The sequence below is a fragment of the Pararge aegeria genome, chromosome 11 (assembly GCF_905163445.1).
Source record: "Pararge aegeria chromosome 11, ilParAegt1.1, whole genome shotgun sequence".
NCBI lineage: Eukaryota > Metazoa > Arthropoda > Insecta > Lepidoptera > Nymphalidae > Pararge > Pararge aegeria.
The window spans coordinates 3,718,759-3,744,148 of NC_053190.1; the positions used below are offsets into that span (position 1 = coordinate 3,718,759).

General features: G+C 37.5%; 1 protein-coding gene across 1 annotated transcript in view; it reads left to right on the forward strand.

Annotated features, from left to right (window-relative positions):
• The window catches only part of LOC120627695 (polypeptide N-acetylgalactosaminyltransferase 2), a 110,967-nt gene that overhangs the window by 76,104 nt on the left and 9,473 nt on the right, over window positions 1–25,390 (forward strand). Inside the window, exon 5 of the mRNA XM_039895718.1 lies at window positions 4,778–4,965. Coding sequence (XP_039751652.1) covers window positions 4,778–4,965 — 188 coding nt within the window. The remainder of the gene's footprint in view (window positions 1–4,777; window positions 4,966–25,390) is intronic.

A 25,390-nucleotide genomic window follows, 5' to 3' on the forward strand; every position in this document is an offset into this window, starting at 1 on the left:
TAAGAAAGAAAAAACATTTATTTCATGTTAAGTGTTACAAACAGTACATCTTATAATAATAAGTAACAATAGTATACAACATACAATGTCTGTGTGTAACACCAGACAGAAAGGGTGTACAGCTCAGCATTTGCCATGCATTGTACCTAAGTACACGCATGCCGCGGATTTTCAGATAGCTGAATATAAAGGATTTTAAAATAATAAAAACACCGACCTCCATGCCTGTTGTTTTCTGCATTTAATCTGATGGGATTTTTATGATGATATGATGAAGAAAAGACTTCTTCACCGGAAAGTCTAAGCTATATAAGCTCAGTAAAAAGTTTACTTTTAAATGTCAACCTTTCGCATTATATATGGAGTTTTTTAAATGTAGTTAATTATATTATGAAAAAATAAAAATGTGAGTAGAAAAAGTCAATACCTAAAAACTACAAGTCCGACACAGGATTCGAACTCGGAACGTCATCATTCGTAGTTGAAAATGCTAAGCACGACGCAGTTACTGCGCTTGCGCATTGTAATAAATGAAAACGCTAGATCTCACTGAGAAATCAAGTCTAGCCATAAAAGTACCAGTATTCCATCATTGTTTACAGCTCCACTGATACAACAATTGAATGTATGTTTTTTTTTTTATACCAGAGTTATAAATCAAAAAGTGTGTCTGTAGTTAACTAAAATAAAAGTCAAAAGTAAAGTAAAATTAAGTCAAAACATCATTTAATTTAAAAATAAAAAAGTTATTGTTATTTAAAATGGACGTAACTGAAATACTCCAGTGTAATAATTCTATCTCAGTACTAGCGGTCCCTCGCGACGTTTAATGCAAGCTTAATTTATTTATTCGTCTCCCCGAAATGTGATTTTTAAGGGATGAAATATGCTGTCACAGACTTTTTTTAGAACCTTTAAGGAGAACAAATTTGTCATACATGATTTAATCAAAACTTTAATCGTTTACGCAGCGCTCGCTGCGAAGCTCTGAAAAGGGAAAAAAATCTCCCGATTTTGAAACATTCTCCATTGGTGCATGCTCCTATTGATCTTAGCGTGATGATATATAGCCTATATTTTTTCAAAGTCAAAGTCAAAGTCAAATATTTCTTTATTCAAATAGGCACATAGATAGCACTTTTGCGTTTGATAGCGTTATTATATACAAAATGTGTACATAGCAGTGGGTAGTGATGGCGATAACTACAATGGTAAACTTAAAACTAAAGCTACGAGGGTTCCATTTCTATATATATAAATGGGCTATCCAACACTGAAAGACTTTCAAATCGGACCTGACATCATCGCGTTCAAGTAAACAAACAAATTCCTCGGCTCCTCCTATATTATATTAAATACAAGATTAATAGAGCTGTTCGTGGAAATCGCGCCCCGTAGTGGGCTGCGTGCATAGAGGGTATGCCCAGGTTATGCAGATCATATAAAATAAAGAAAGTCCGCAGTACGAGATATAAATACCTAAGGGTAGGCTTTTTATAACTCATACAATGCCTATCCTTAAGTTTTTTAATAATAATAATTTTTATTTTATTTTATTTCTTTTTAATTTTTTATTTCGTTATACTTTTCATTCATTCATTTATTTAGAATATTGGTAAGGGTACAGAATTGACACAATAAACATGGTGCCACGATATAATCATTTATTTGCAAGAACGTTTGTACAATATCAAGATGTTGGTAAACAATATACTCGTAGTTAGTTTAGAGAGCATAACATTCTACTAAATTAATAGTGTGCAAATTCGGTTCAAGGATATTAAAAAGATCAACCTTAATTAAATGTCAAATTAAATTAAAATAAACACTACAAACACATGATAAAATTAAAAATTACAGTAAATAAATAACCAAATCGAAATAAATGATCCATAATTTATATTTAATTTTTTTTTTGTTTATAATAAATATTCTTTTAAATCATAATAACATTTTTCGAGAAGCATTTTACTTAATTTATCCTTAAACATATTAAGATTCATGTTTTCGAAATCGATTGGTAGTGTATTATAACTCGTACTGGAGATTTTCTTAATTTCATATCGTCTGGATACCATGTGCACCCTCTATGCACGCCACTGGTGGGCTGGTAATGTGTGGTGGTGATGATGATGAAGATGATTTCAAAAATAAATAAATTTTAAATGACACGGTTGCGACGTTAGTTTACATGAAACCTTAAACTAATTGGTACATTATTGACAGGCGTTAAATAATTGCAGAATTTAAGAAGAGAAGGTTTATATTATTGCATTGTGTTGAAGTCGAGCCATTATCAGTATAATACAGTTTTGAAGTGGCTCGTGAAGTCAGTTTTATTAAAAAACTTTTATCACCACGAAAAAATAATAGCTTCAACAGCAAACTCTATGCTTCTATGTTATTAGGATAGTTTTTCTTTTTATTTATTTTTCTGTTATTACACAAAGCTCACTAGAGGAATAAAGGTGAAACTTTTAATTTAAGAAATTTAATATTACTTGTTTATATTTAAAGTAAACATCCTGAGGAAACCATAACTTATTCCATATACCATAACTAACCAATTTATTCTGAGAGAAACCCGATGATGAAGTTGTTTGATGGAAATCAATCCGCTCGAGATATTTGGCCTACATTCAGGCGTGTGAGACCGGGAGCAAAAGTTAGTTTACTCAAAGACAATGAGTATTTATAACAAACGCATAATTATAATTTCTAAGTCTTGTATAATTGAGTGGCGGACTGTATTCGCATCTATTGTGATTTGTAACAATAGGTGTACAAAACTAATTTCACTTTGCGTGTATTATTAGTTGGAAATATGGAATTGAGTAAAGGCCATGTAGACCATGTTTATACCGTAGATGATTTGCACTAAAACGTGAAGGTTAATAGTATATAATGGACTCCAGTTTCAAGTGCATAGCTAGTAGTTAACCACAGGATTTCTTTCATTACCTACTTAGTTAGAGCTTATAATTTAAATCCTACTATATATCCCTATCCCTGCTAATATAAATTTCAATGTAAGTTTGTTTGTAACGCTTTCACGCAATAACTACTAAACCGCAAAACCGAACTTTGTACATATATTCTTGGAAGTGTTAGAAGTAATATAGGATACTTTTTATCCCGACATTACGCTCGGTTGCTTTGGGAGAGGTGATGAAAGAGCTTGACAATTTTACACCATAACTCCGACAAATTATAACCGATTTAAATAATTATTTTTGTACTATGGAGATTATAATATGTGTTTAATTTTGCCCTTACTGTGGTTGGAGTTAGAGAACAGAACTCCTCCGCGGACAGTAGGAAACCCCTCATTTAAGGCTTAGCGATACCGAATACTTTAATTTTTTTTAGAACTGCAACTATATAATGCCACAAGAAAAAACAAAATTAAACGCAGACGAAGTCGCGGGCAAGCGCTAGTAATTTTATAAATGCGAAAGTGTGGATGTTTGTTACACAGTAACGCAAAAACGGCTAAACGGATTTCGATGAAATTTGGCATGCATGTAGCCTTTGACATGGAAAAGAATATAGGCTACCTGTCATCCTGATTCCTTAAGCAGTTCCCGGGGGAAAATTGAAAATTGTGTACGTGCTTAACCGCGATTAGAAAGCTTTAAAATATGGTATGCATGTTACCTATGCTATGGAAAAGGAGATGTACTTTCTATACCGATCACTCAAATAGTTCACGTGGTAAGATTCAAAATTGTTAACGAGCGAAGCTTTAGACCCAATTCTGACGTCCACGCAGACGCTAGTATTTAATAAATACATCCAATCTGCACTGGGCCAGCGTGGTGGCCTATTATTGAATGGAGACCCGTGCCCAGTAGTGGGCCGGTTGATATAATGATCATTGTATCTATTGTTTTGTTTGTTTACTTACTTTCATTTTTATGTATTTTGTTAAGTTTTTTTTAATTGTAATGGAAGATCGGAGTCTTCTGACACTGGGGTAGTAATACTACTCTTAAAAGAAGGCTTTAGCGATATATTGATACCACTTTGTTTCTTACCAAAATAAACTTTTTATTTTTTAATGATTATGATGAAATAAATAAAAATAGTTTCGTTGGTAAAATAAATGAAATTTTGTCCTTAATACTTTAAGCATCATCATCATCATATCAACCCATTACCGGCCCACAATAGGGCATGGGCCTCCTCCCACATTGAGGAGGGGTTAAGGCCGTAATCGACCACAATGGCCCAGTGCGGAGTGGTGGACTCCACACACTTTGGAGAACTCTCAGGCATGCATCCTCACGATGTTTTCCTGCACCGTTGAAGCAAGTGATATTTTATTTGCTTAAAACGCAAATTAGTACTTAGAAAAGTTAGAGGTGCGTGCTGGGATTCGTACTCGGCCTACCGAAAGTGAAGTCGAAGTCCTACCCAATGGCCTTTCACCGCTTCCCATTAGACATACTAATGATAATTTATAATAACAGAATATAAATACAAAAGAATATTATGTTATATTAATATGAGATGCATGACGGCAGAAGAGATCGTCATGCCGTTTAGCGTGATGGCATACGAGTTTTTTTTTTTAAGCTCAATATGGGTAGGTATAAAATGAAAGGTCTTAACTTGTAAAACTCCATGCACTATGACAAAATTTAAATCCAAAATAGCCCCGATCACAAAATGGCAACCAATATGGATATCAAATGAAAGTGCTTGACTAGTAGAATAATGCACTCTATATTGAATGTTTTTTAAATTTTATATTTTACTTTAATATTTGTTGCAGCGGAAGACGGCGCGGCCCTTCGCGCTATACGCAAAGTTCAAGTGATAAGGAACTCGAAACGCGAAGGGCTCATGCGGTCGAGAGTGCGCGGGGCGGACGCAGCCACCGCGCCCGTCCTCACCTTCCTGGACTCCCACGTGGAGTGCAATGTACTCTGGCTTGAGCCTCTTTTACAGAGGATAAAGGAGGTGAGTCTGCATTTTCAAATTATCTGTGTTTTCAGAGGGAAACGTAAATACAAATTAATAAATAAATAAATAAATATACTACGACAATACACACACCCCCATCTAGTCCTAAAGTAAGCGTAGCTTGTGATAACACAAGTAAAAATATTCATCAGTTATCTTAGTACCTATAAAGGTACTAAGATAACTGATGAATATTTTTATGAATAATATACATAAATACTTATAATATAAGTACATATAACACCCAGACAATGAACAACATTCATGTTCTTTACACAAACATTTTCCAGTTGTGGTAATCGAACCCACGGCCTTGGACTCAGAAAGCAGGGTCGCTGCCCACTGCGCCAATCGGCCGTCTAAATAACAATAAACGCATACAGAAAAATTTTAATTATGATCTATGCCAATGAGTCTTTAAACACTACGTTAGTCCGTGACACAGAACCCGCATAATCTGTGTTTTTGATTAAGTTTTTGTCTTAGGTTTTTGCTATGGAGGGTAGAGGTAAGAAGAGTCATCTGTGTATATGAAAAAGTGTCGTCAAAATGTATTAAATTAGGATGGCGCCACATTTGCATCAGGGTAACTCTTAAAAGAAGCGCCAAATATAAATATTGTTAGAGTAGGCTTGAAAAATAAACAAGGAAGTATGGAGATACAAGGAAGTAAGGTTATATTTACCACAATATTTTGTACAACGTAAGTTGTTGAAATTCTCAATAATTAACTACTTTAGTCGATAATGACATTAAATTTTTTAACTCGGCATACTTCAATTCATCTACGATTGCTACATTCATACCATACACTGTGCATCCACCAGCGCCATTGTGGAGGATTTTTGAACTGTTATTTAGCGCAACAACTGGACACTTTATCAACTTTTCTCCCATATAAGATGACTCTCCTTACCTCTACCCTCCATAGTTTTTGCATCCTGGTTTAGTTCTCGGCTTGTGGAACAATACGCACTAGGCCAGCGTGGTGGTCTACGGCCCTTCTCGTTGTGGGTGAAGACCCGTGCCACGTAGCCTTTGGGCCGTTAATGGGTTGATATGATGATGATGATTATGATGATGATTCTATTCACAAATCAGTATACATTCTTACAATCATTAGAACCATTATATTTCGATACTAAATTTAGAGCCAAAGGGCTCTTATTAAATATATTGTAAAATTATTTAACATCTCCTGGGGGTGTAGCGGAGCGAAACGTGCGCAGAGAGTTTGGAAGATCTCTTTGATATAACAAAAGATAGAGGTAGATTGAACAAAATTATCAATCAAATCAAAATCATCAAATTAATTGCCCGTTCAGATTTTTCTTGTGTTCGAGGACAATAACGAATTCATCTTTATGTTCCTTGTAAATAGACATAGTGACTAATTTTGAAAAACTACTTTACGATCTACTTTGTTTCTAAAACATTATATTTTGCAGAAATTAAAGATTTTGCAATTTATAGTTTAAAAAAAATCACTCGTCAAACATCATATGCAAATTAGAGCTTTAATATGTCTAAGTTCCATAGCTAAAGATTATTGATTTTTGTATTGATAAAGTAAATAATGATGGCATTTTTGGCACCATGGTGGTCACGACAACATGGCGGCTTGACTATGACAATTAACTGTCTATCTTTAATCTGTGGTGTGAAGAGGTCTCATCCGTTACAATACCTATACAAAGTTACGTTACAATTTATATATCTTAATCTTGTTCAAGAATTTGGCGATTCGGCGATGTGTGCATTGTCGTAGTATATCGATTTATTTATCTATTTAGATGTTAAGTTAGTTTTGAATTGTCCAATCACAACATTCCCCCATTCATTTCCATTCCCATCCTTTTTACATTTACGCCAACACCAGTCACGCGTTTGTTAATTTTAATCCAAGGCTCAGGTTTAGCTAAAATGTTAAAATGGAACTTAAAGTGCTCGTTTTAAAATTTAAATTCGTCCACACTTGTACAGTTAGCGCTCTTGGCGGAAGGTTGATAAATTAAAAATCAGTAGTAGAGAATTTAAGACTCTAAAGTGTGTAAAACAAAGTCCATTATACTTTGACGTTACAGTATATCGATATTTGAAAACGACTACGTTTTCGAGCGTGAAAATCTTATACAAAAGGTTTAGATGATAAGTGACGAATATTAGATCAAGGTGCCATACTTGCATTCCTCCACGCCCCAAAGCTATTTAAATATGCGTATATGTTATGATTTTGCAACTTTTTAACTCCGAATTGCTAAACTCAATGAGTAAATAGTGAAAGGAAATAACACCCACTAGTGTGACCCAACGTGTTATTAGATACCAATTTATGTAGCGAAGAGTTCCAAAGTGCATGGGAATAACAAAGACTGTCACGATTTTTATGCAATTGTTCTATTATGTAGATTGAAATCGTAATATACGTTTTATCTTTGAGTAATAGTAGGGGCCCGGCAGACGTAGTCCTGCCCTGATAACAAAAAAAACCCTGCGAGATTCTTATACTTTGACGTTAATCACAAATGATTTTATTTTATAAAAGAACCGGCCAAGTGCTATATGAAGTCGCGAAAAAAGGGTTCTGTACCAATATCTATGACAACTAAAAATCATGTCTGTTGTATCATGCCTCTTAAAAAATATTCTATAATTGTTATTATAGCGGCATTAGAAATCTTTTGTGAAAAATGCAACTATCTAACCATCGCGGTTCATGAGATAACGCATGTTGACAGACGGACGGACAATACACATATCGCTGTCTAGCCCCAAAGTAAGCGTAGCTTGTGTTATAGGTAGGTATTAAGATGACTGTTGAATGTTTTTTCGAATAACTTACATAAATCCCTATTATATAAGTAGATACATAGAAACACTGAAACATTCATGATTATCACACAAACATTTTCCAGTTGTGGGAATCGAACCCACGGCCTTAGACTCTGAAAGCACGGTCGCTGCCTACTGCGGCAATCTGCCGTCAAATCTGGTGGTCAGAAATTCGGTCTACCTTTCGGGGGAACGAGTTCAAGCCCTGGTACGAACCTCATAATTTCGGCACTCCTACGCACATAACTATGTGGTATGTTGGCAGGCAGGCCAGCAGCTAAGTCAATTTGATTATGTAAAAGTTAAATAGACTCAAACGTCCGTAGTCAAATCATGCAAATTTGGGTCCAACAATTAGAGTGGCTAGCCAAGTATTGGAGAGAGTGCAGAGGTATAAATCTAGGCGCTTGGCTGACTGAAAAATGGGACAGTGAAACAGAAATTAAAACCCGGATAGAAGTCGCCCGTAGTGCTTTTCAAAGCATGAAAAAAGTGCTCACTAGCCGCCGCCTAAACATCGCATTACGAAAACGCCTTCTACATTGTTAATTTGTTACGTATGGCCTACGTAACAAATTAACAATGCTGGACCATCAAAGAGGATCTCAGGAAACGTCTAGAAGCATTCGAGATGTGGGCCTATCGACGCATGCTGAAAATTAGTTGGACTCAAAAGGTTACCAATGAGGAAGTCTTGCGACGAGTTGGTTGTCAGCGCGAACTTTGGAAGACCGTCAAAAAGAAAAAAGTTGCTTATCTAGGGCATGTGCTTCGGTATGATAGATACAGGCTACTGCAACTGATAATGATGGGCAAAGTTGCTGGAAAGAGACGCATCGGTCGAAAGAGGAAGTCTTAGTTGCGCAATATTAGGAAGTGGACTGGGATCGCGAGTGCCGCCCAGCCTCGCGAGAGAAAAGGAAAATTATCGAAAACTGACCGCCAACCTTCACTAGTTGGAGAGGCACCTAAAGAAGAAGAAGTCCGTAGTCAAGTAAAAAATGCATTCTACCGCACTTAGGCCACTACACAGCTTCCTGTACTACGAAGTTCATTTATCATGCGATCAATATGCAACGCATGCAGACGACGTCGCGTCCGCATTTTGCATAGCTCATAGATTAGCCGCAGGTTATGCAATCATGTTAGTATTGCTACTAGGAACCTCCGTTCTAAACAGAGCAATAAGTCTGTGTTACGCAATAAATACTTTTATTTGTTCTTTGGTTATGCAGTAACAGTGGTCAAGCAACATATTTTCTTTTAAGTATTTTTTTTTTTTGGAAAAAAATCCGTGTTCTTTTTTTTTATTACTGAGTTGCGCATGGCTGATATTTTATTTTATTATGAAGTCTAAATTAGATTGTGGTAATAATTTCGTCATAATCTTAAACAATAACAGGTGCAACTATGGAATTTATAATTCCTGAATTTTCTTTGGACTGGGCCGGAAGGCTTCGGTTGTGGCTGGTTACTACACTACCGACAAAGACGTGCCGCGAAGCTATTTATCTGGAACTAAAATATCTATTTTTTTCGGTAAAGTCCTTTTATTATTGGAGAATATTAAAACATGTAAAAAGATTTGACATTAGGTACAACATTCGTCCACCGTTTTTGCGACGTAAAACGACGTTTGGACTCATTATATGCCGGTCTCATTATTTTTTACATTATTCATTTTAGTCCCATTATTATCTGAGAATATATTTAAATATAGGTAATAGGTATAAAAGTTTTGGAAAATACCGTATGGTCCCATAGAACGCTCGCATCGCCCTAGTTAAAGTTTAATACCAAATTCCATAGACAATGGCTTTGTTTTGAAACTCGTGTTGAATAATATGCAAGTAGTGCAGTGTGACACATTGTGTGCCAATGACCAATGTATTAATATACCAGAACTGTGCCAGGAAGTTGGCAGCCTTAAAAGTTTCCAATTAAGGACATAAAGGTCGTGCGCTCGTATTTGGACAACAGAATGTTTAACTTCCTTCATTATAATTTTAGTATTTTTAAAATACTTTACCATTCACTACATTTGCAAAGTTGTTGTTTGTAAAATTCAGATGCACGATGATATATATAAACACCCAGACACTGAAAAACATTCATGTTCATCACACAAACAATCGGCCGTCACCGATTGTAACTGTTGATGGCCGTTTTTGTAACTTCTGTATGATTTATTCTGGCCTTCTGATGCATCATGGCACTAGGTTTTTTTTTTAAATTCCACTACAAGCTAGCACTACAATCCCACCTGGTTCTAAGTGATGATGCAGATGCTAAGATGGTAGCGGGCTTACCTTTTAGAGAGTATGGTAGTCATACCCCTAATCAGTTTATACGTGACATCGCAACGGAACACTAAATCGCTTAGCGGCACGTCTTTGTCGGTAGGGTGGTTACTACCACAAACAAGACAAAGACGTGCCACGGCCGAAGCCTTCCGCCAGACCAGACTAGAGAAAAATCTAAATTTATAAATACCATTATTACCCCCTGCCGGGAATCGACCCCGGGACAACGCAACGACGAACGCTGTGATTAGGTTGGAGTTAGGAACCTAATACACAGCGCTCACCGTTGTACCAGTAATCTTAACGTTTACTTGACCTTTTCCAAATATTGTATAGAAGCAGGCGTTACTTTGCGGAAATCCATGATATATTATCAAAATTAAGCTTAATTTGCTATACTCCGCGAAAAGCAGGAGAATCTGTGTGGTGTAATCGCACGTTTCGCTCCGAAACCGGAGCATCATCAGGAGATGTTGACTTTACAATGAATAATTGTTAAGTCTACATCTAACGTGCGTAGAGGGTGTATTGCCGAGGATCTGTGTGGTGTGGAGTATAAGGATTGAAGAAATTATAAATTACACCACACAGATTCTCCTGCTTTTCGCGGAGTATAGCAAATTAAGCTTAATTTTGATAATTGACCTTTTCCATTTACAAGATGGGCATGATTGACATTTACATCAAATTTATTTAAATAAAATCTCATAAATCCTATCCAGGAAATGTAATCTTGATACAAATCAAATTCGATGTTATGACCTTATCAACGTAAATAGTTAATTTTATATAACATTAACAAAGATTATGTTTATGTTAATTCCAAACAAAATATTTTATGGTCATAGTATAATTTTGTCACATTTGGGACAGTGCAAATATATATTCGCGTATTGCGTATTTTCTAGTCCACACTATACTTATATTCTTATACTATATCTCTGATTAGAGAGGTTTTTTTTTAAATAAAAGAAGGACTGAGCATAGGGCCTACCTGATAGTATAAATAGAGCACTTCATAGGGCATGCAAGGTCTTGTAACGTCCATCAACTTGAGGAGTAGGTGTTAAGCCCCATGTGCCTGGACTACACTGGCAACCACGTCATTTAGACCGGAACAGAGCATTGCTTAGTGGCACAAATAAGCACGGTAGTATTGCTTTCCCGGACAAACTCTGCCACAAAAAGCTCTACTTCCGTCAAAGATTATGTTTACACTTATATTTATAATCTACTAGCTTCTCTCTCGTTAATAATTTACAATTTTCTCAGTTCCCTCGGGAACTACTCTAGGATTCGGGATAAAAGGTAGTGTATGTTCCTTTCCTTGTCAAAGGCAACATGCATGCCAAACTTAATCCAAATCCGTTAGGCCGTTTTTCGTGACTGAGTAACAAACATCAACACTTTTACGTTTATAATATTATATATCTATATATATGTATTTCTTGTATGCGTGTGTATGTCACTGAAATTCTCCTAAACGGCTGGACCGATTTGAACGATTTTTTTGGTATGCTTTTGGGTGGCACCCTGGTGCTGATTGGTTTGATTCACAAATCAGCCCGACAGATGGCGCTTGGGTCTGCCAGTATATATATATATATATATGTATATATATACTTTTGTACAAATATATATAATAATATTTTGGGGCTTTATAATTTACACTCCCTCTGAGTCTAAATTTTTCATACATGCACGAAGTACTGCTTACCTTATTTTTTTGTATAACACGTAAATATATTATGCATACCCTGGTGAAAAACCATGTGCACGCCACTGGTTACCCTGTATTAACTTCCAGGCAACGAAAGGCGTAAAAAGAAGTGCTTTATGTGTGACTCACATAATATATTTCGTAGTGCGACATTGGTTTATCAAGCGTGCTCAGTTTCTTATGTCAAGGTTTAATTTGCAACCAACAGTAAATTACTAATGAATGTCATCTTTAAAAATGTAGTTTACCTCATCTGTGACCTATATTTTTTGTAGCATCCCCCAGTTATCGAAAGAATGATCAACGGTCAACAAACGTTGATCTTAATGAGAACAAGTCGACTTTGATTGGGCCGTTTAAACATTTTGAAAATGGAAGCCGCTTGACAATTTACTAACAACAAAGCGCCAGTCGAATACTATGCAAAATATAGTACCATTAAGGCCTCCCTAATCCGGCAACGGCAACGGTAAGGCAACAGTTAACACCGCACCAGAGATATTTTAAAAGAACAACACTTTTATCTGGTGACAAGGTTGCTTGCAAGCATCCGGCTTGTCATTCATCTTTTCCGGGATCGAAAAGGAATGTTAATTAAAGGCAGCCTCTACCTAGAAGATTCCAAATTCATTAATGTGCAAATTATTGAAGTTGAAATCTTCTAGGCCTTTCGAACCAGTGAGACTCTACAAACAGACATATTTGACGTTTAAATATGCTTATAGAGTAAGACACAGCTACTTGTAATAAGTGAATTTGGGTTTTGAAATTAAATTTAACAATAAATAACTAGGGTTTCAGAAACCCGGAGATGTCACTAATTCACTGCATCGGAAGAGTGACATATGCCGACGGAATGTGATCGGCACGGTAATATCAAGGACTAAACCATTCTAAGCCCACTTATTGCAATGCTGCACGTCCACCGACTGTATGCTTGAGGTAATCATCATATGCCACTGCATAATGCGGCTTAATACCCACCCATATAGACCATCGTATAAAGTAAAACATAAATTACTTTATTTAAGATTTTTGACGTCCCAGTTAAAATTATCAAACTTATTTTAGATACGTCAAATAGTAAGTGATTTTTTTAGACGTCAAACATTGACAGCCTATTTAATCTATCTAAAGTCACTGTAATCAACATTTAAAGTAATTTAAGTTAACTATGGGCCTCATAAGAAGGATCAAATCAGGAATGAGGAGATCCGTAGAAGAACCATAGTTACCGACATAGCTCAGCGAGTCGCAAAGCTGAAGTGGAAATGGGCGAGGCACATAGCTCGGAGGACCGATGGGCGTTGGGGTTCCAAGGTGCTGGAATGGCGACCCCGCACTGGTAAATTCAGCGTTGCCCCCCAACGAGATGGATAGAAGACATCAAGCGAGTCGCTAGGAGCCGCTGGAAACAAGCGACCCAGGACCGTGGTATTGGAACTCCCTACAAAACAGCTATGTCCAGCTGTCATCGTGTTTCAAATTGCAACGATTCCAAAGAAGTTTTACTTCAAAAAAATCATATTTGGCACATCAATGAAATGCCTCTTTTACTTTTTACAACTGAAAATGTACGGCGCGATACTAAAAACTTAACTACATCCGTTAGACGCTCACCTTTACCTCGTTTTTATTGCAGTAATGTGGTAACCGAGTTACCAAGTGATGTTTAAAATGTCGCCGTTCGAATTTATTTCGTAAACGTTCGATAGTTTAGGTTGCATACACAAACTCATCACGAACAAGAAATTAAAAAAAGTAAGTATTCCAAAATAAGTATCAAACAACATACTACTATAATTAAATAGTCGCTGCAAAAAAACTTGGTATCCTTAATAAGGTTACGCAGTACTGCACGCCAGGACAACTCCTCGCACTGTACCGTGCTTAAGTGCGAACAAGCATGAAGTACTGTAGTCACCTGATAGTAGTCACCACAGCTAACATGGGCAGGAGACAATTTTCTCCCCCGGGAGATGATAAAAATGTATCTTCTCCCGCAGCTTTATCAACTCTTAGAGCACTGGTGCACAAGTAGAATTAATATCCAAATAATATGTGTAATAATAAACGGGAGTTGAGTCGACCGTTATTGTTCCGATCGTCGTTTCAGTCAGACCAACATCTTAAGAAGCTTTCGCTTGGTTGTTGGATCAAGGGTCGGATACAGAAGGCAGTAGTCCTTGAAACGGCGCGTATTGTGAGGAGGTTCTTCACTCTGGAGCCCTGACCGGCGGTTGCTTGGGCATTCAATAGCAAGCGGAGGTTGGATGTTTTTCCTATTCCTTTTTAAATAGTGTTTTTTTTTAAGCATTGTTAAGAATTTAAATAAAAAATGAAATCAATAAATGACAGATAAAAAAAACGGGATTAAACTTCGCCTATTCCCTGTTCCCGTGCTTTGGCAGGTGGACACGTTAATTATATCCCCTGTCAGGGGATATAATTGGGGGGTATAGTTTTTGTCCCCTGCTCGTGCTAGCCCTGCTCTGGGGTGGCTCTGCCGAGTACCAGTTCATTCGGATTCGGTGGTTCGTCGCGCGAGGATACTTATAGGTGAAAAATCAATGACATGGGGTTTATCGGTTTTTTACCGAATATACTTCAGTGAGTGTGCTCAGGAGCTTAACAATCTTGTTCCCCCGTCAACGTTCTACCACAGGCCAGATTATATACTTGTCCGTCAAAATATATAAGACCAATGTTATCTTCAACCTCAGCCTCGTGCCTATATAACCTCGTTCAACTGGACCTTCTTAGTGCATGAGCGCGATGAGCATGATGACGCTTTAGCAATAGAGGTTTGCGGTTGTTTCTTTTTTAACAGAAAACCCCGATCATTTTTGGTCCGATCCGGGAATCGAACAAAACCTTTCCACTGAACATTCTGACTGCGTGACTAATAAGATTAACAATCACATGACATTAAAGTTTGATAACAGAGATTTTAGAGGTAAAGATCTGAAGTAAAAAAGTGCATTAAGGATAACGTGTTCCATTTTCTCAATGAGTACATGCTTGAATGGATCCCTACATCCATTATAAATGTTTCAGCACAAACGTGCATTTACAAATAGCTTGAACGTTACGTTAATAGTTGAAGATTTTATATCCTTACAAAAGTAACAAAAGTAACAAAACAATTCAGTGACGTGAATAACGCAAGTACTTCCGACGACTTTTGATCCGGCTTTGATTCCCAGGGGAAGCAATTGTGGAATTTAAAATTTAAAGTCTGATCTGGCGGCAGGCTTCGTCCTTAGATAGTTACCGACAAGACAAAGACAACGACGTGCCACCAAGTGATGTAGCATTCCGGTACGATGCCGCGTAGAAACCAATCGGAGTTTCATATTCCAAACCGTTAGCCTGCTACCATCCTTTTAATACTGCATCATCACATAACACCAAATAAGATTGCATTACAGAGATAAAGTTTAGTACAACAATAAATACTAACACTAAACTAGGCCTATAGTCAAAAAAATATATGTCAGAAGCCATATTAACCTACCTAATAACATAGTGTGCAGTATAGTTACAAATAAACCGGAAAATCGTCCTTGCACACATTTACATGCACTTGTTACACAATCTATAAACTGATGTTTTCTGTGTAAGAGCAGAAAATAATGAATTTATGACACGGGTTCAAAAAATAATTGGCTATACGACACAAAGAAAATAATAGGTAAATTTTGCAAAGGCAGTTTATATCATATTTTATTGGGTAATAAATCAGAGGCTATATATACTTAATATAATCATCATGTTAGGGTCTTCGCAGACCGAGCGTCAAACTGCACGAGTATGTTTGCAATGGATTGTATGCAAGGTACCGAAACTGTTGGAGATAATAGCGACGTAACGCGCATTTAAAATAAAGTAAATAACAGAATAGTCTGCCGATCACGAGGTAATGCGCTTTTAAAATAAATAAAGTAAATTGCAGAATATTATTACTGCCGATTGCGTGGTACGCGCGTTTAAAATATATAAAGTAAATTATGTTAATGTCCCGCTCGTTACCACTGCAACTATAAGCGATTATTGATACCAAACGTCAAAGGACAAATACGACGATACTCGTCATTAGATCAGCTACTGCATCGTTGGTCTAGTAAAACTTGTTGAGAATTTAAAAAAAAATTAGTTCGATTAACAGTTCAATTACCAGAGAAGGATGATGATGAATAATGCACTGTGAACTACAAACTTGTTAAGGTCAAACTACTACGTAGCTCAAAAAGTAGAAACGCGTGTCTACGCCCAAAAAACGCGCGTCAGATTCGTAAAGTGTAAACGAAGCATTAGTAAACGGATACTTTATAGCCAGGGGGCTTGTGCTCGGGTTAATGTTTCTGGCCGTGTTTAAATTTCCGGGTCATATTTATTATAAGTTTCATAGATCATGATTTTGCATAACGTTTGAAACCTGTATAAAGCTCTATATCGCCCATAGATCAGCTTGAATTATATTAACGTTGCCAGCCGCTAGAGTATATTATATAAATTTATTGAGTATATAAGGAAATAATAATTTATTAAGTAAATCTTAGCTAAATTTCTAAATGCCAAAGTCTGTTTGTTTGTTTCTCCTTCCGTTAAGCCCTAACAAAGAAACCAAAAAACTTGATTTTTGACATAAAGTTAGTGGAAAGGACGCGGTGGCCGGTGACATGGAAATTTTTATCCTAGGAAAATAAACAGTTCCTACGGGATACGCAAAAACCTTACTAAATGCGGAGAAAAGCTAGTCAGGAAATAATTTTATTCAGTTTAATCTGATTTCTTTAAAACTATTAAATTAATGTTTAAGTTTATTTGATTTTGTCTCTTCTTGTCTTGTCTTCTCGAATTTAAAATCATCCTATCAACCCATTACCGACCCACTACAGGGCACGGCTCTTTTCCCACAATGAGAATTGGTTAAGGCTTTAGACCACCACGCTGGCCCAGTGTGGATTGGTGAACTCCACACACCTTTGAGAATATAATGGAGGACTTTCAGACGTTTTTACTCACGATGTTGTCCCCCATCGTTGAAGCAAGTGATATTTTAATTGCTTAAAACGCACATAGCTTACTAAAGATTCGAACTCGGCCACCGAAAGTGAAGTCGATGTCCTACCCACTTGGCTATCCGCTTCCGATTTTATAATAAGTAGAAGTATTCAAGGGCATTACGTGTTGTGACGGCAGATCAGAATATATTTGTCACCACCCCTCAACTTCCCGCGGTTGTCGTACGAGGCGACTAAGGGAATATGATGAAGAGCGCGTAGAATGCTCCATGCCACTACTACCGGCTACTGCGATCACCAAACCAAACTGCCCAGCGTGGTGAGAAAACCCTACCGTTGGGCAGTGGACGGGAGCTATGGTGATACGCTCGACCGTAAGATCGAGAAGATCTTCCTCCGAGCGGGTGGTCGTGCTCGGGGACCGAGTTCCGAATATTTCACTCTGAAGTCTTCCTCGGAGTCCCAGGTTTGGGGCTCGGGGGTAACCGCTCAGGGCCTGAGTTCTGAATATTCATTTTTTTTTTCCATTTTTCGGGAGGACACTTGCCGATAACCACCTGAGGGGTTGCTACGGCGTCACCGGGGGAGTGGGGCGAGCGCGAAAGCTCGCCATGAGAAGAGCCCAGGGCTCGACGACATCGGGGGGGAAAAATTCATTTTTGGAAGTTGTATATATAGGCATTCTTCGTGAACACTTCGCTAGCGCGATGCAGGATTTTAGTGGCGCCATCTACCTCTGTAATGTGGAGACCGCTACAGGCAGCATTTATACCAGCAGTGGACTGTCATAGACAGTGGATGATGCATGGACACAACGATCAAGACCGGTTAGACTGGTTAGACTGACTGATTAGAAAGAAAATATTTACAATTTTCCTTTAATATGTATTGTGAAAAAGCTTTTGGTGTTCAAAAAATATATATAATGTACTAGCTGTTGCCCGCGACTTCGTCTGCGTTTGATTTTGTTTTTTGGTGTGGCATTCAATTTAGTTGTAGTTCTAAAAAAATTATAAGTGTTCGCTAAGCCTTAAATAAGGGGTTTGCTGTCCGCTGAGGAGTTCTGTCCTCTATCTCCAACCACATTCATCAGATCTATACAGTTTAGGCAAAATTAAACACATATTATTACCTCTATAGTACAAAAATAATTATTTAAATCGGTTATAATTTGTCGTAGTTATGGTGTAAAATCGTCAAACTCTTTCATCCCCTCTCCCAAAGGAACCGAGCTTAATGTCGGGATAAAAAGTATCCTATATTACTTCTAATACTTTCAAGAATATGTGTACAAAGTTTCATGAGGAACGGTGAAGGAATTTTTGCGTGAAAGCGTAACAAACAAACTTACATTAACATTTATAATATTAGTAGGGATAGGGATAGGAATAAACAGAAAAAAAATTGCGACAGTGTGACAGCCAAGGTATAACTTAGCGGAAATTCATGATATATTATAAAAATTAAGCTTAATTTTCATAATAATGACAGTCAAGGTCCAGCCAAGAATTATTTTTAGCACAACCATTTTGACTTTCAATATATTGTTTGTTTTATTGTTTGTTGAACTTTACAATCACAATAGCAGCTGATAAACGGCAGACAGGCAAAAAGCGTTACTTATTTGATTGTAAAACTTTGAACCTTATGTAATCATACAGTGAGACACCAGACACAAGAAAATAACTCGAAGATAGCTAACCTTTATGTTTATTTATTATTAACCAGCTACTTATATTTGGGGTCGCAGCAGGGTGCAGAATAAAAAGATGTTAAGACATATAAATGTAGTAGTCTAAGAATTACATTATTAATTATTGTAACATTAAAACTTTTTTTTTTGTCGTGGTGGAAAAGCTCTGTGGCTACCTCTGTCCTTTTGACAGACAGAGGTTATGTGGGACTCGTTTACCCGAACTAAAAACCCTCTCGTTGGCTTTATTGGATGTCCGGGGAACCCGTTGTATACTTCCCAGATAATATTAAAACTTAACTTATTAACTGTGGCACGAGCTCCCTAGCCTAGGTCAATCAATTAATTTCCCATAGGAAGTGTGGTTAAAAAGATATCGCATCACGATTCAAAGCTAGGCTCCGGAATTTGATGTAACGACGTAACTTGAACATTATGCGATAGGTTATTTAGGGCGTGAAAGCGTAACAAAAGACTCACATTCCCTACTAAGCATTTAGTATAGTTTTTGGCACTTCCCACCTTATAAAGCAATGTAGGCTTATCGTCCAATATCCGGAATGCGCTGGTTACGAGACGCCGCCTACGAGATCACGCCTTGACCAGACGAGACTCTTGCACAAACGATTTAGATTGAAAGTCGGTTGCCTCACTTACACTTTACATGTTATATAGTACATTTTCAGTGGCGGCATAATTCAGAAGCGATTGAAGCGCCTAAGATATAATAACGTGTAGATATATCGCGGCTAAAAAGTGGTGATAGCCTAGTGGCTACTTCTGCCACAGTTTCGAAGGAACTGTGTTCGATACCCCTATCTCTTACTTATCAGATTGATATGCGTTTTAAGAAATTAGATATCACTTGCAAGATGACGGAGAAGCGGTGATGGCGTATTGGGTAGGAGATCGACTTCACTTACGGGGGGCCGAGTGAAGGAAAACATCGTGAGGAAACCTGCATGCCTGAGAATCCTCCATAATGTTCTCAAGTGTGAAGTCCACCAGCCAGCGTTGTGGACTGCAGCCTGAACCCTTCTCAATGTGGGAGACCCGTGCTCTGTAGTGGACCGGTAATGTGTTGATATGATGAAGATGACATTTTAAACACACAATATCAATTACACGTTACAACTATGTTCTTGAAGGCGCGGTACTCCGTTGATTGTGTTTTAACACGTCTCTACAAGTATAGAAACTGGTACAAGCTAGGAACATTATATCAAGTTGCTCAAACGAAGTGAATGGCTTACATGTGTCGTTACGCAATTTACGTTGCCGATGTCCCTTCAACCTAATGCATTTCACGTGCTGAGTACACAATAATTGTAAAAAAAAAACACTTTTATGTAATCCACGTGGTTCTTATAAAGACATCCATGTAATTGCTTGTTATTTCCTCACTTTAAGCTTATGCCTTGAACCTATTAAATCAAAGTAACATTAAATTAGGCATCAGTATCATCATTATTTTTCTTACTTAATGATATAATCTTTTGGTTTTATACAGTATTTTATATTGTCTTTTTATAGGTTTATAGTAATTTATAGGTCTTTATGCCTATTACCACAATTCGCAGTTACCGTAGTGTACCACGCTGGCCAAGTGCGGGTTAAAAGACTTCACACGCCTTTGCAAACATTATGGAGATCAGGAATGCAGGTTTCCACGCGATGTTTTCCAACACAGTTAAAGCAAGTGTTATTTAATTGCTTAAACTTTTTTTGTTTTAGTTAAGATTTTAATTATTCTGTTATATAATTATTTATCTATATTTATTTACATGTAGCTGATGTGATAGATTTCCATCTCTTCATCAGGATCATCCAGGATGAATGATGTGAAAATATGTAAACTTCTAAGTAATCAAGAAGATATGAGGAGATACATTTCTCACTTGATTATATAGATAGACTTTGAGCATTCCTCTCTGTCTCCTTCTGGAACCTTTCGGAGAACATCATTCTCCCTCTTCCATCAGTGTTTGCAGAGTGAATAAAACTGTACGAGAAAATAAACATTTTGGCCTTTCCTAATGGCGGAAAATGTTTTTACACATGAGGAAAGGACAAAATGTTTATTTTCTAGCAAACAACACCAATGTACGGCGATATCCCATGCCTTGTACCATGCCCCAAGTTACTTAAGCGTAGTGAACGGAAGATGCAACGTTGCGCAAGCTGCATCATCGGCGTCCCTTCACCCTCAGCTGCATGCAGCGTTACAACGTCCACTATCATTGTTTCGGAATCGCATTCTCGTGTTAAACAAGTAACTCGTCTAAGAGGAGACAAACAAATTTCATTCCTCTGCAGTGCCCAAACTATTATTTTTATCTGAAAATCGAGATGAAATGAACTGAGTTGGTTATTTAGGTTTCAGAATGCAAATCAGGGATTTAACAGATTATTTAAGGGCAACTTTTAACAGTGGCTAGCTAAATTTGTTGTCGACTGATACCGATGAACCCTAGAGAAGAATTAAATTGTTTAGTCAACTCGTAAAACCCTATAAATAAAATAAAATCCTATTCAATACACCTGACTATATATAATCCACTGTTATAGTGCATCTTCGAAACACGACAATGACTCATCCTTTTTGTGATAGAGCTCATCTTGGGAAGTATCACAATGCTTATTTCTACCACTAAGAAACATTGTTGCAATGCCGTGTTTCCGTATGTATGGGTGGGGTTGCCGGTGTAATTACAGGCACATGAGCCACCTACACCACAGGTTGATGGAAACATGGCAACACTTTTCAGTATCCGTTCAATCAGTTCCTTGCATGCCCTGCAAAGTGTTGCTCTGTTAATAGGCGATTGTTTCCCCACTTGCCAACAGAAAGGCTCTCTACTTGGTCCATCAATTATAACTGAAAAAAATTTAACTTTGATGACATGTCTGTAAGATTTTTAGTACTCATTGGTCCTGCATGCTAATAAGTCCGTGATCTCGATCAGAAATAAAATGTAGAAAAATGTTGACCTTCAAATTTTATTTGTCCAAATGGTCTGGTACTTAGGTGGTAGAGAACAATGCGCATTCTCTTTTCTGTGCATCTTGCACTCTCGTGTTTGACCTCGGTGTTATTCGAGAACGTTCCGTGATCTAGACGTTGATGAGCAGTTGATAGATTTTGTAATGTATTAACATACATTACGTTCCAGTTGTTCCGTAGGTATCGATGTGGATTGCGCGGTAAAAAATGAAAGGTATTTTACGTGTGTTAACAAGTTAATGATACTTTAAAGTCGAATCGTTTAGCACTGATTTCCCAATTAACTTTTTTATTCTACCTTTTAACCCACTATCCAATTTTTTTTTTAAGTTTATAAGTCTGTGTGTTGGTGGATTCGACATACCTTTAAGAACATTATGTAGAACTCTCAGGCAGGTTTCCTCATGATGTTTTTCTCCGACGTTGAAGCAAGTTATATTTTAGTTCTTAAAAAAAGAACCCACGTAACTTCGAAAAGCTAGGGGTGGCGTGCTGGGATTCAAACTCGCCCTCCCGAAAATTAAGTCGAAGTCCTTTCCACTTGGCTATCACCGTATCCCAGTACGAAATACATAAAAATATATTAGTAAAGATATAATAGTAAAGACTTGTATAACAAATTAATATTTGCTTAAATAACCAATTAACGTGACAGTTATTTTGAGTTGCGTCAAGAGACTGATCGTATTAATTATTTTATACCTTGACCTATAAGTTTGGGCCTTGATTAAAGATATTGGACCTTTGACTGCTCTGGTGCCAATTTGTGAAAGTTGAAGGTCGATCAGAAATAAAATGTTCTGAACTGAGCACACGTCAGAAGTACAATCACCTTAACTATTTTAACTCATATTTGTCACGTAAATAGACTATTCTAACTCATATTTTGTTACATTGAACTATTTCTATTTCCATAACCTAAGCTTTTGGGCCTTTGTCTGCTCCGGTGCCAATTTCTGAAAGTTGAAGGTCAATCAGAAACTAAAATATATTCAGGACTAAGCGGTGATAGTTCATTGGGTAGGACCTCGACTTAACTTTCGAGGGAGACGAGTTCGAATCCCAGCACGCACCTCTAACTTTTCTAAGTTATGTGCGTTTTAAATAATTGAAATATCATTTGGTGCAACGGTGAAGGAAAACATCGTGAGGAAACCTGCATGCCTCAGAGTTCTACATAATGTTCTCAAAGGTGTGACAAATCCGCACTGGGCCATCGTAGTGGACTACGGCCTCAAGGCCTTTGTGAACGTTGAAGGTCGATCAGAAATAAAATATTCTGCCTGAACACACGTCAGAAGTACAATAACCTAAACTATTTATACTCATTTTTTATTATTCTGAACATCTATATCTAGTACCTAAGCTAATTACTTAGACCCTTTTGTGACAGACATCGTATGGTTAAGGTATTGCTCTGTGGCGTGCAATGGGTTTTTGACCAGGGTATGCATAAAGCTGATGATGATGACCTATGGCTCTGAAACATGGTCGTTAACTATGGGCCTCATAAGAAGGCTTAGAGTCACTCAGCGGGCGATGGAGAGAGCTATGCTCGGAGTATCTCTACGCGATCGAATCAGAAATGTGGAGATTCGTAGAAGAACCAAACTTACCGACATAGCTCAACGAGTCGCGAAGCTTAAAAGGCAATGGGCCGGGCACATAGTTCGGAGAAAGGATGGACGTTGGGGTCCCAAGGTGCTGGAATGGCAGCCTCGTACTGGTAAGCGCAGCGTTGGTCAATCCCCAATGAGGTGGACAGACGACATTAAGCGCGTCGCAGGTAGCCGCTGGATCCAAGCGGCTCAGAATCGTGGAATTTGGAACTCCCTACAAAAGACCTATGTCCAGCAGTGGACGTCTATCGGTTGATGTGATGATGATGATGATGATGCATAAAGCAGGTGCTTGGCATAAAATGGTAAAATTCCTCTCCAATACGAGTTACATTAAAAAAATATTTGTATGCAGTGCTTTTGCGCATGTATGGAGTGCACGCCGCTGGTACTGCTGCAATGCTTTTTCTGCCGCCAAGCAACATTTCTGAGTCCCATTCCGAAGGGCGCAGTTGCCGGTGTAATTACAGGCACATAAGGTTTAACACCCTAACGTACTCCTCAGATCAATGGACTCCGGCCGGCAATTTATAGGACGTGTTCATACATGCCCTGCGAGTCGATGCTGTGCTTATAGACGAAGGTTTTTTTATTTACCATTAGGTGCGCCATCTGCTTGAAGGGAACCGAGTTCGATTCCCGGCATGCATCTCTAACTTTTCGGAGTTATGTGCGTTTGAAATTTATGGAAATATGCATCAGTTGCTTTTGCACCTGCATGCCTGAGAGTTTCCCATAACGTTCTAAAGGGCATGTGAACTACGACTTAAACACTTCTGAGAGGTAACACGTGGCCTGTAATGGGCCGGTAATGGATTGATGATAATATTCCTCATAAAACATATCTATTTAGGCGAATTAAAAAAAATGCGATTTTTTTTTAAACCGACTTGTCGTGTAAGACATAAGCACATTTAAACAAAGAAACGTTAGTATTAATATAGGCTACCGGGGATCAGTTCAGCCCTTCATATATAACAAAGTTTAATTTTTTAAACACACAGAATCGTTAGTCAATGTCCATCTTCATGCAAGGTATATTGCCAAGCTGCATAAAGATCGGTGCAGTGTTTTGGCCATATAAACAGACTGATGAATATTTTTATGAATAATATACATAAATACTTAGAATATACACATACAATACAATACAATACAATAAATTTGCAACCTTATGTGGTCCAGACGGTTAAGAAACATATATTTACATTTCTGTAAACTTTGTATGGTAAACCACCTTGCCAGATTTGAAATGACAAGCCCCTCTTGAAATTATACCACTTTAGAAATGCAAGATAAAGCTGTGTATAACTTCTTAATGTCTCTTTTTCCTTACGTTTTGCGTGCAATAAAGTGTTTATTTTTCTTCTTTTTTCTATATTCTTATAAGAAGAAAAAACGCATTGCATTGAGATGGTCCGCTTTTAATTGAACTTGATTTATTACCAGCTAGCCCTTCCCAATCCCTCACGACATCAAGCCAGTTTGTTTCTGTAACGCTAGTGTCCAGCAATTATCTGGTAATTGGTAATTGCTGGACACTAGCGAAATACCATACCACAATACCAAATAGCAAAATACCTATATATATAGCAGCGTACCTCCATCGATTAAGATGATGATGAATCGAAAAGAGAATCCACGGGCAAGGTTACCAGGCGTCAATAAAGCAGAAGATGTCTTTTGAATGTGTGAATGTTTATGTCAAGGCCAAGCGCGGCGCGACGTGTACGCGAATGTCACAGCACGAACCGGATCTTAAACACGGTGTAAGAGACGGTTGATATATTTAAGGCGTGAATGATTCATGTGACAGCATATAACATGATCCTGATTTTATTAACATTTGTTATTTAAACCGTAACTATATACGAAATTTTCAGTACGAGCAAGAACTTCACTGGCTAGTTCCTTCTTCCACCTTCTATATCAGCAAACAAAGTAATGCCGCAATTAGTAGGGATTCAATTTGCTAAAAATTTAAACGCCTGTCTATTATCTATATTTCATGCCATATAATTTGAAGACCCTCCAAGATAGAGTTCAAGATATAAATTTCATTAGTGCTTTCCAGCATGCATTAGTGACAAGAGCAAGCACATCTTTGATGAAAATAAATTTCAAAAACACCTTATTTATATAAATCTGGCACATAGCCAGTTTACTCCTAAAGTTTGCACATCTTGTTATGCTACGGGTAGCAGAAAACTACGTAGTCTTCCTC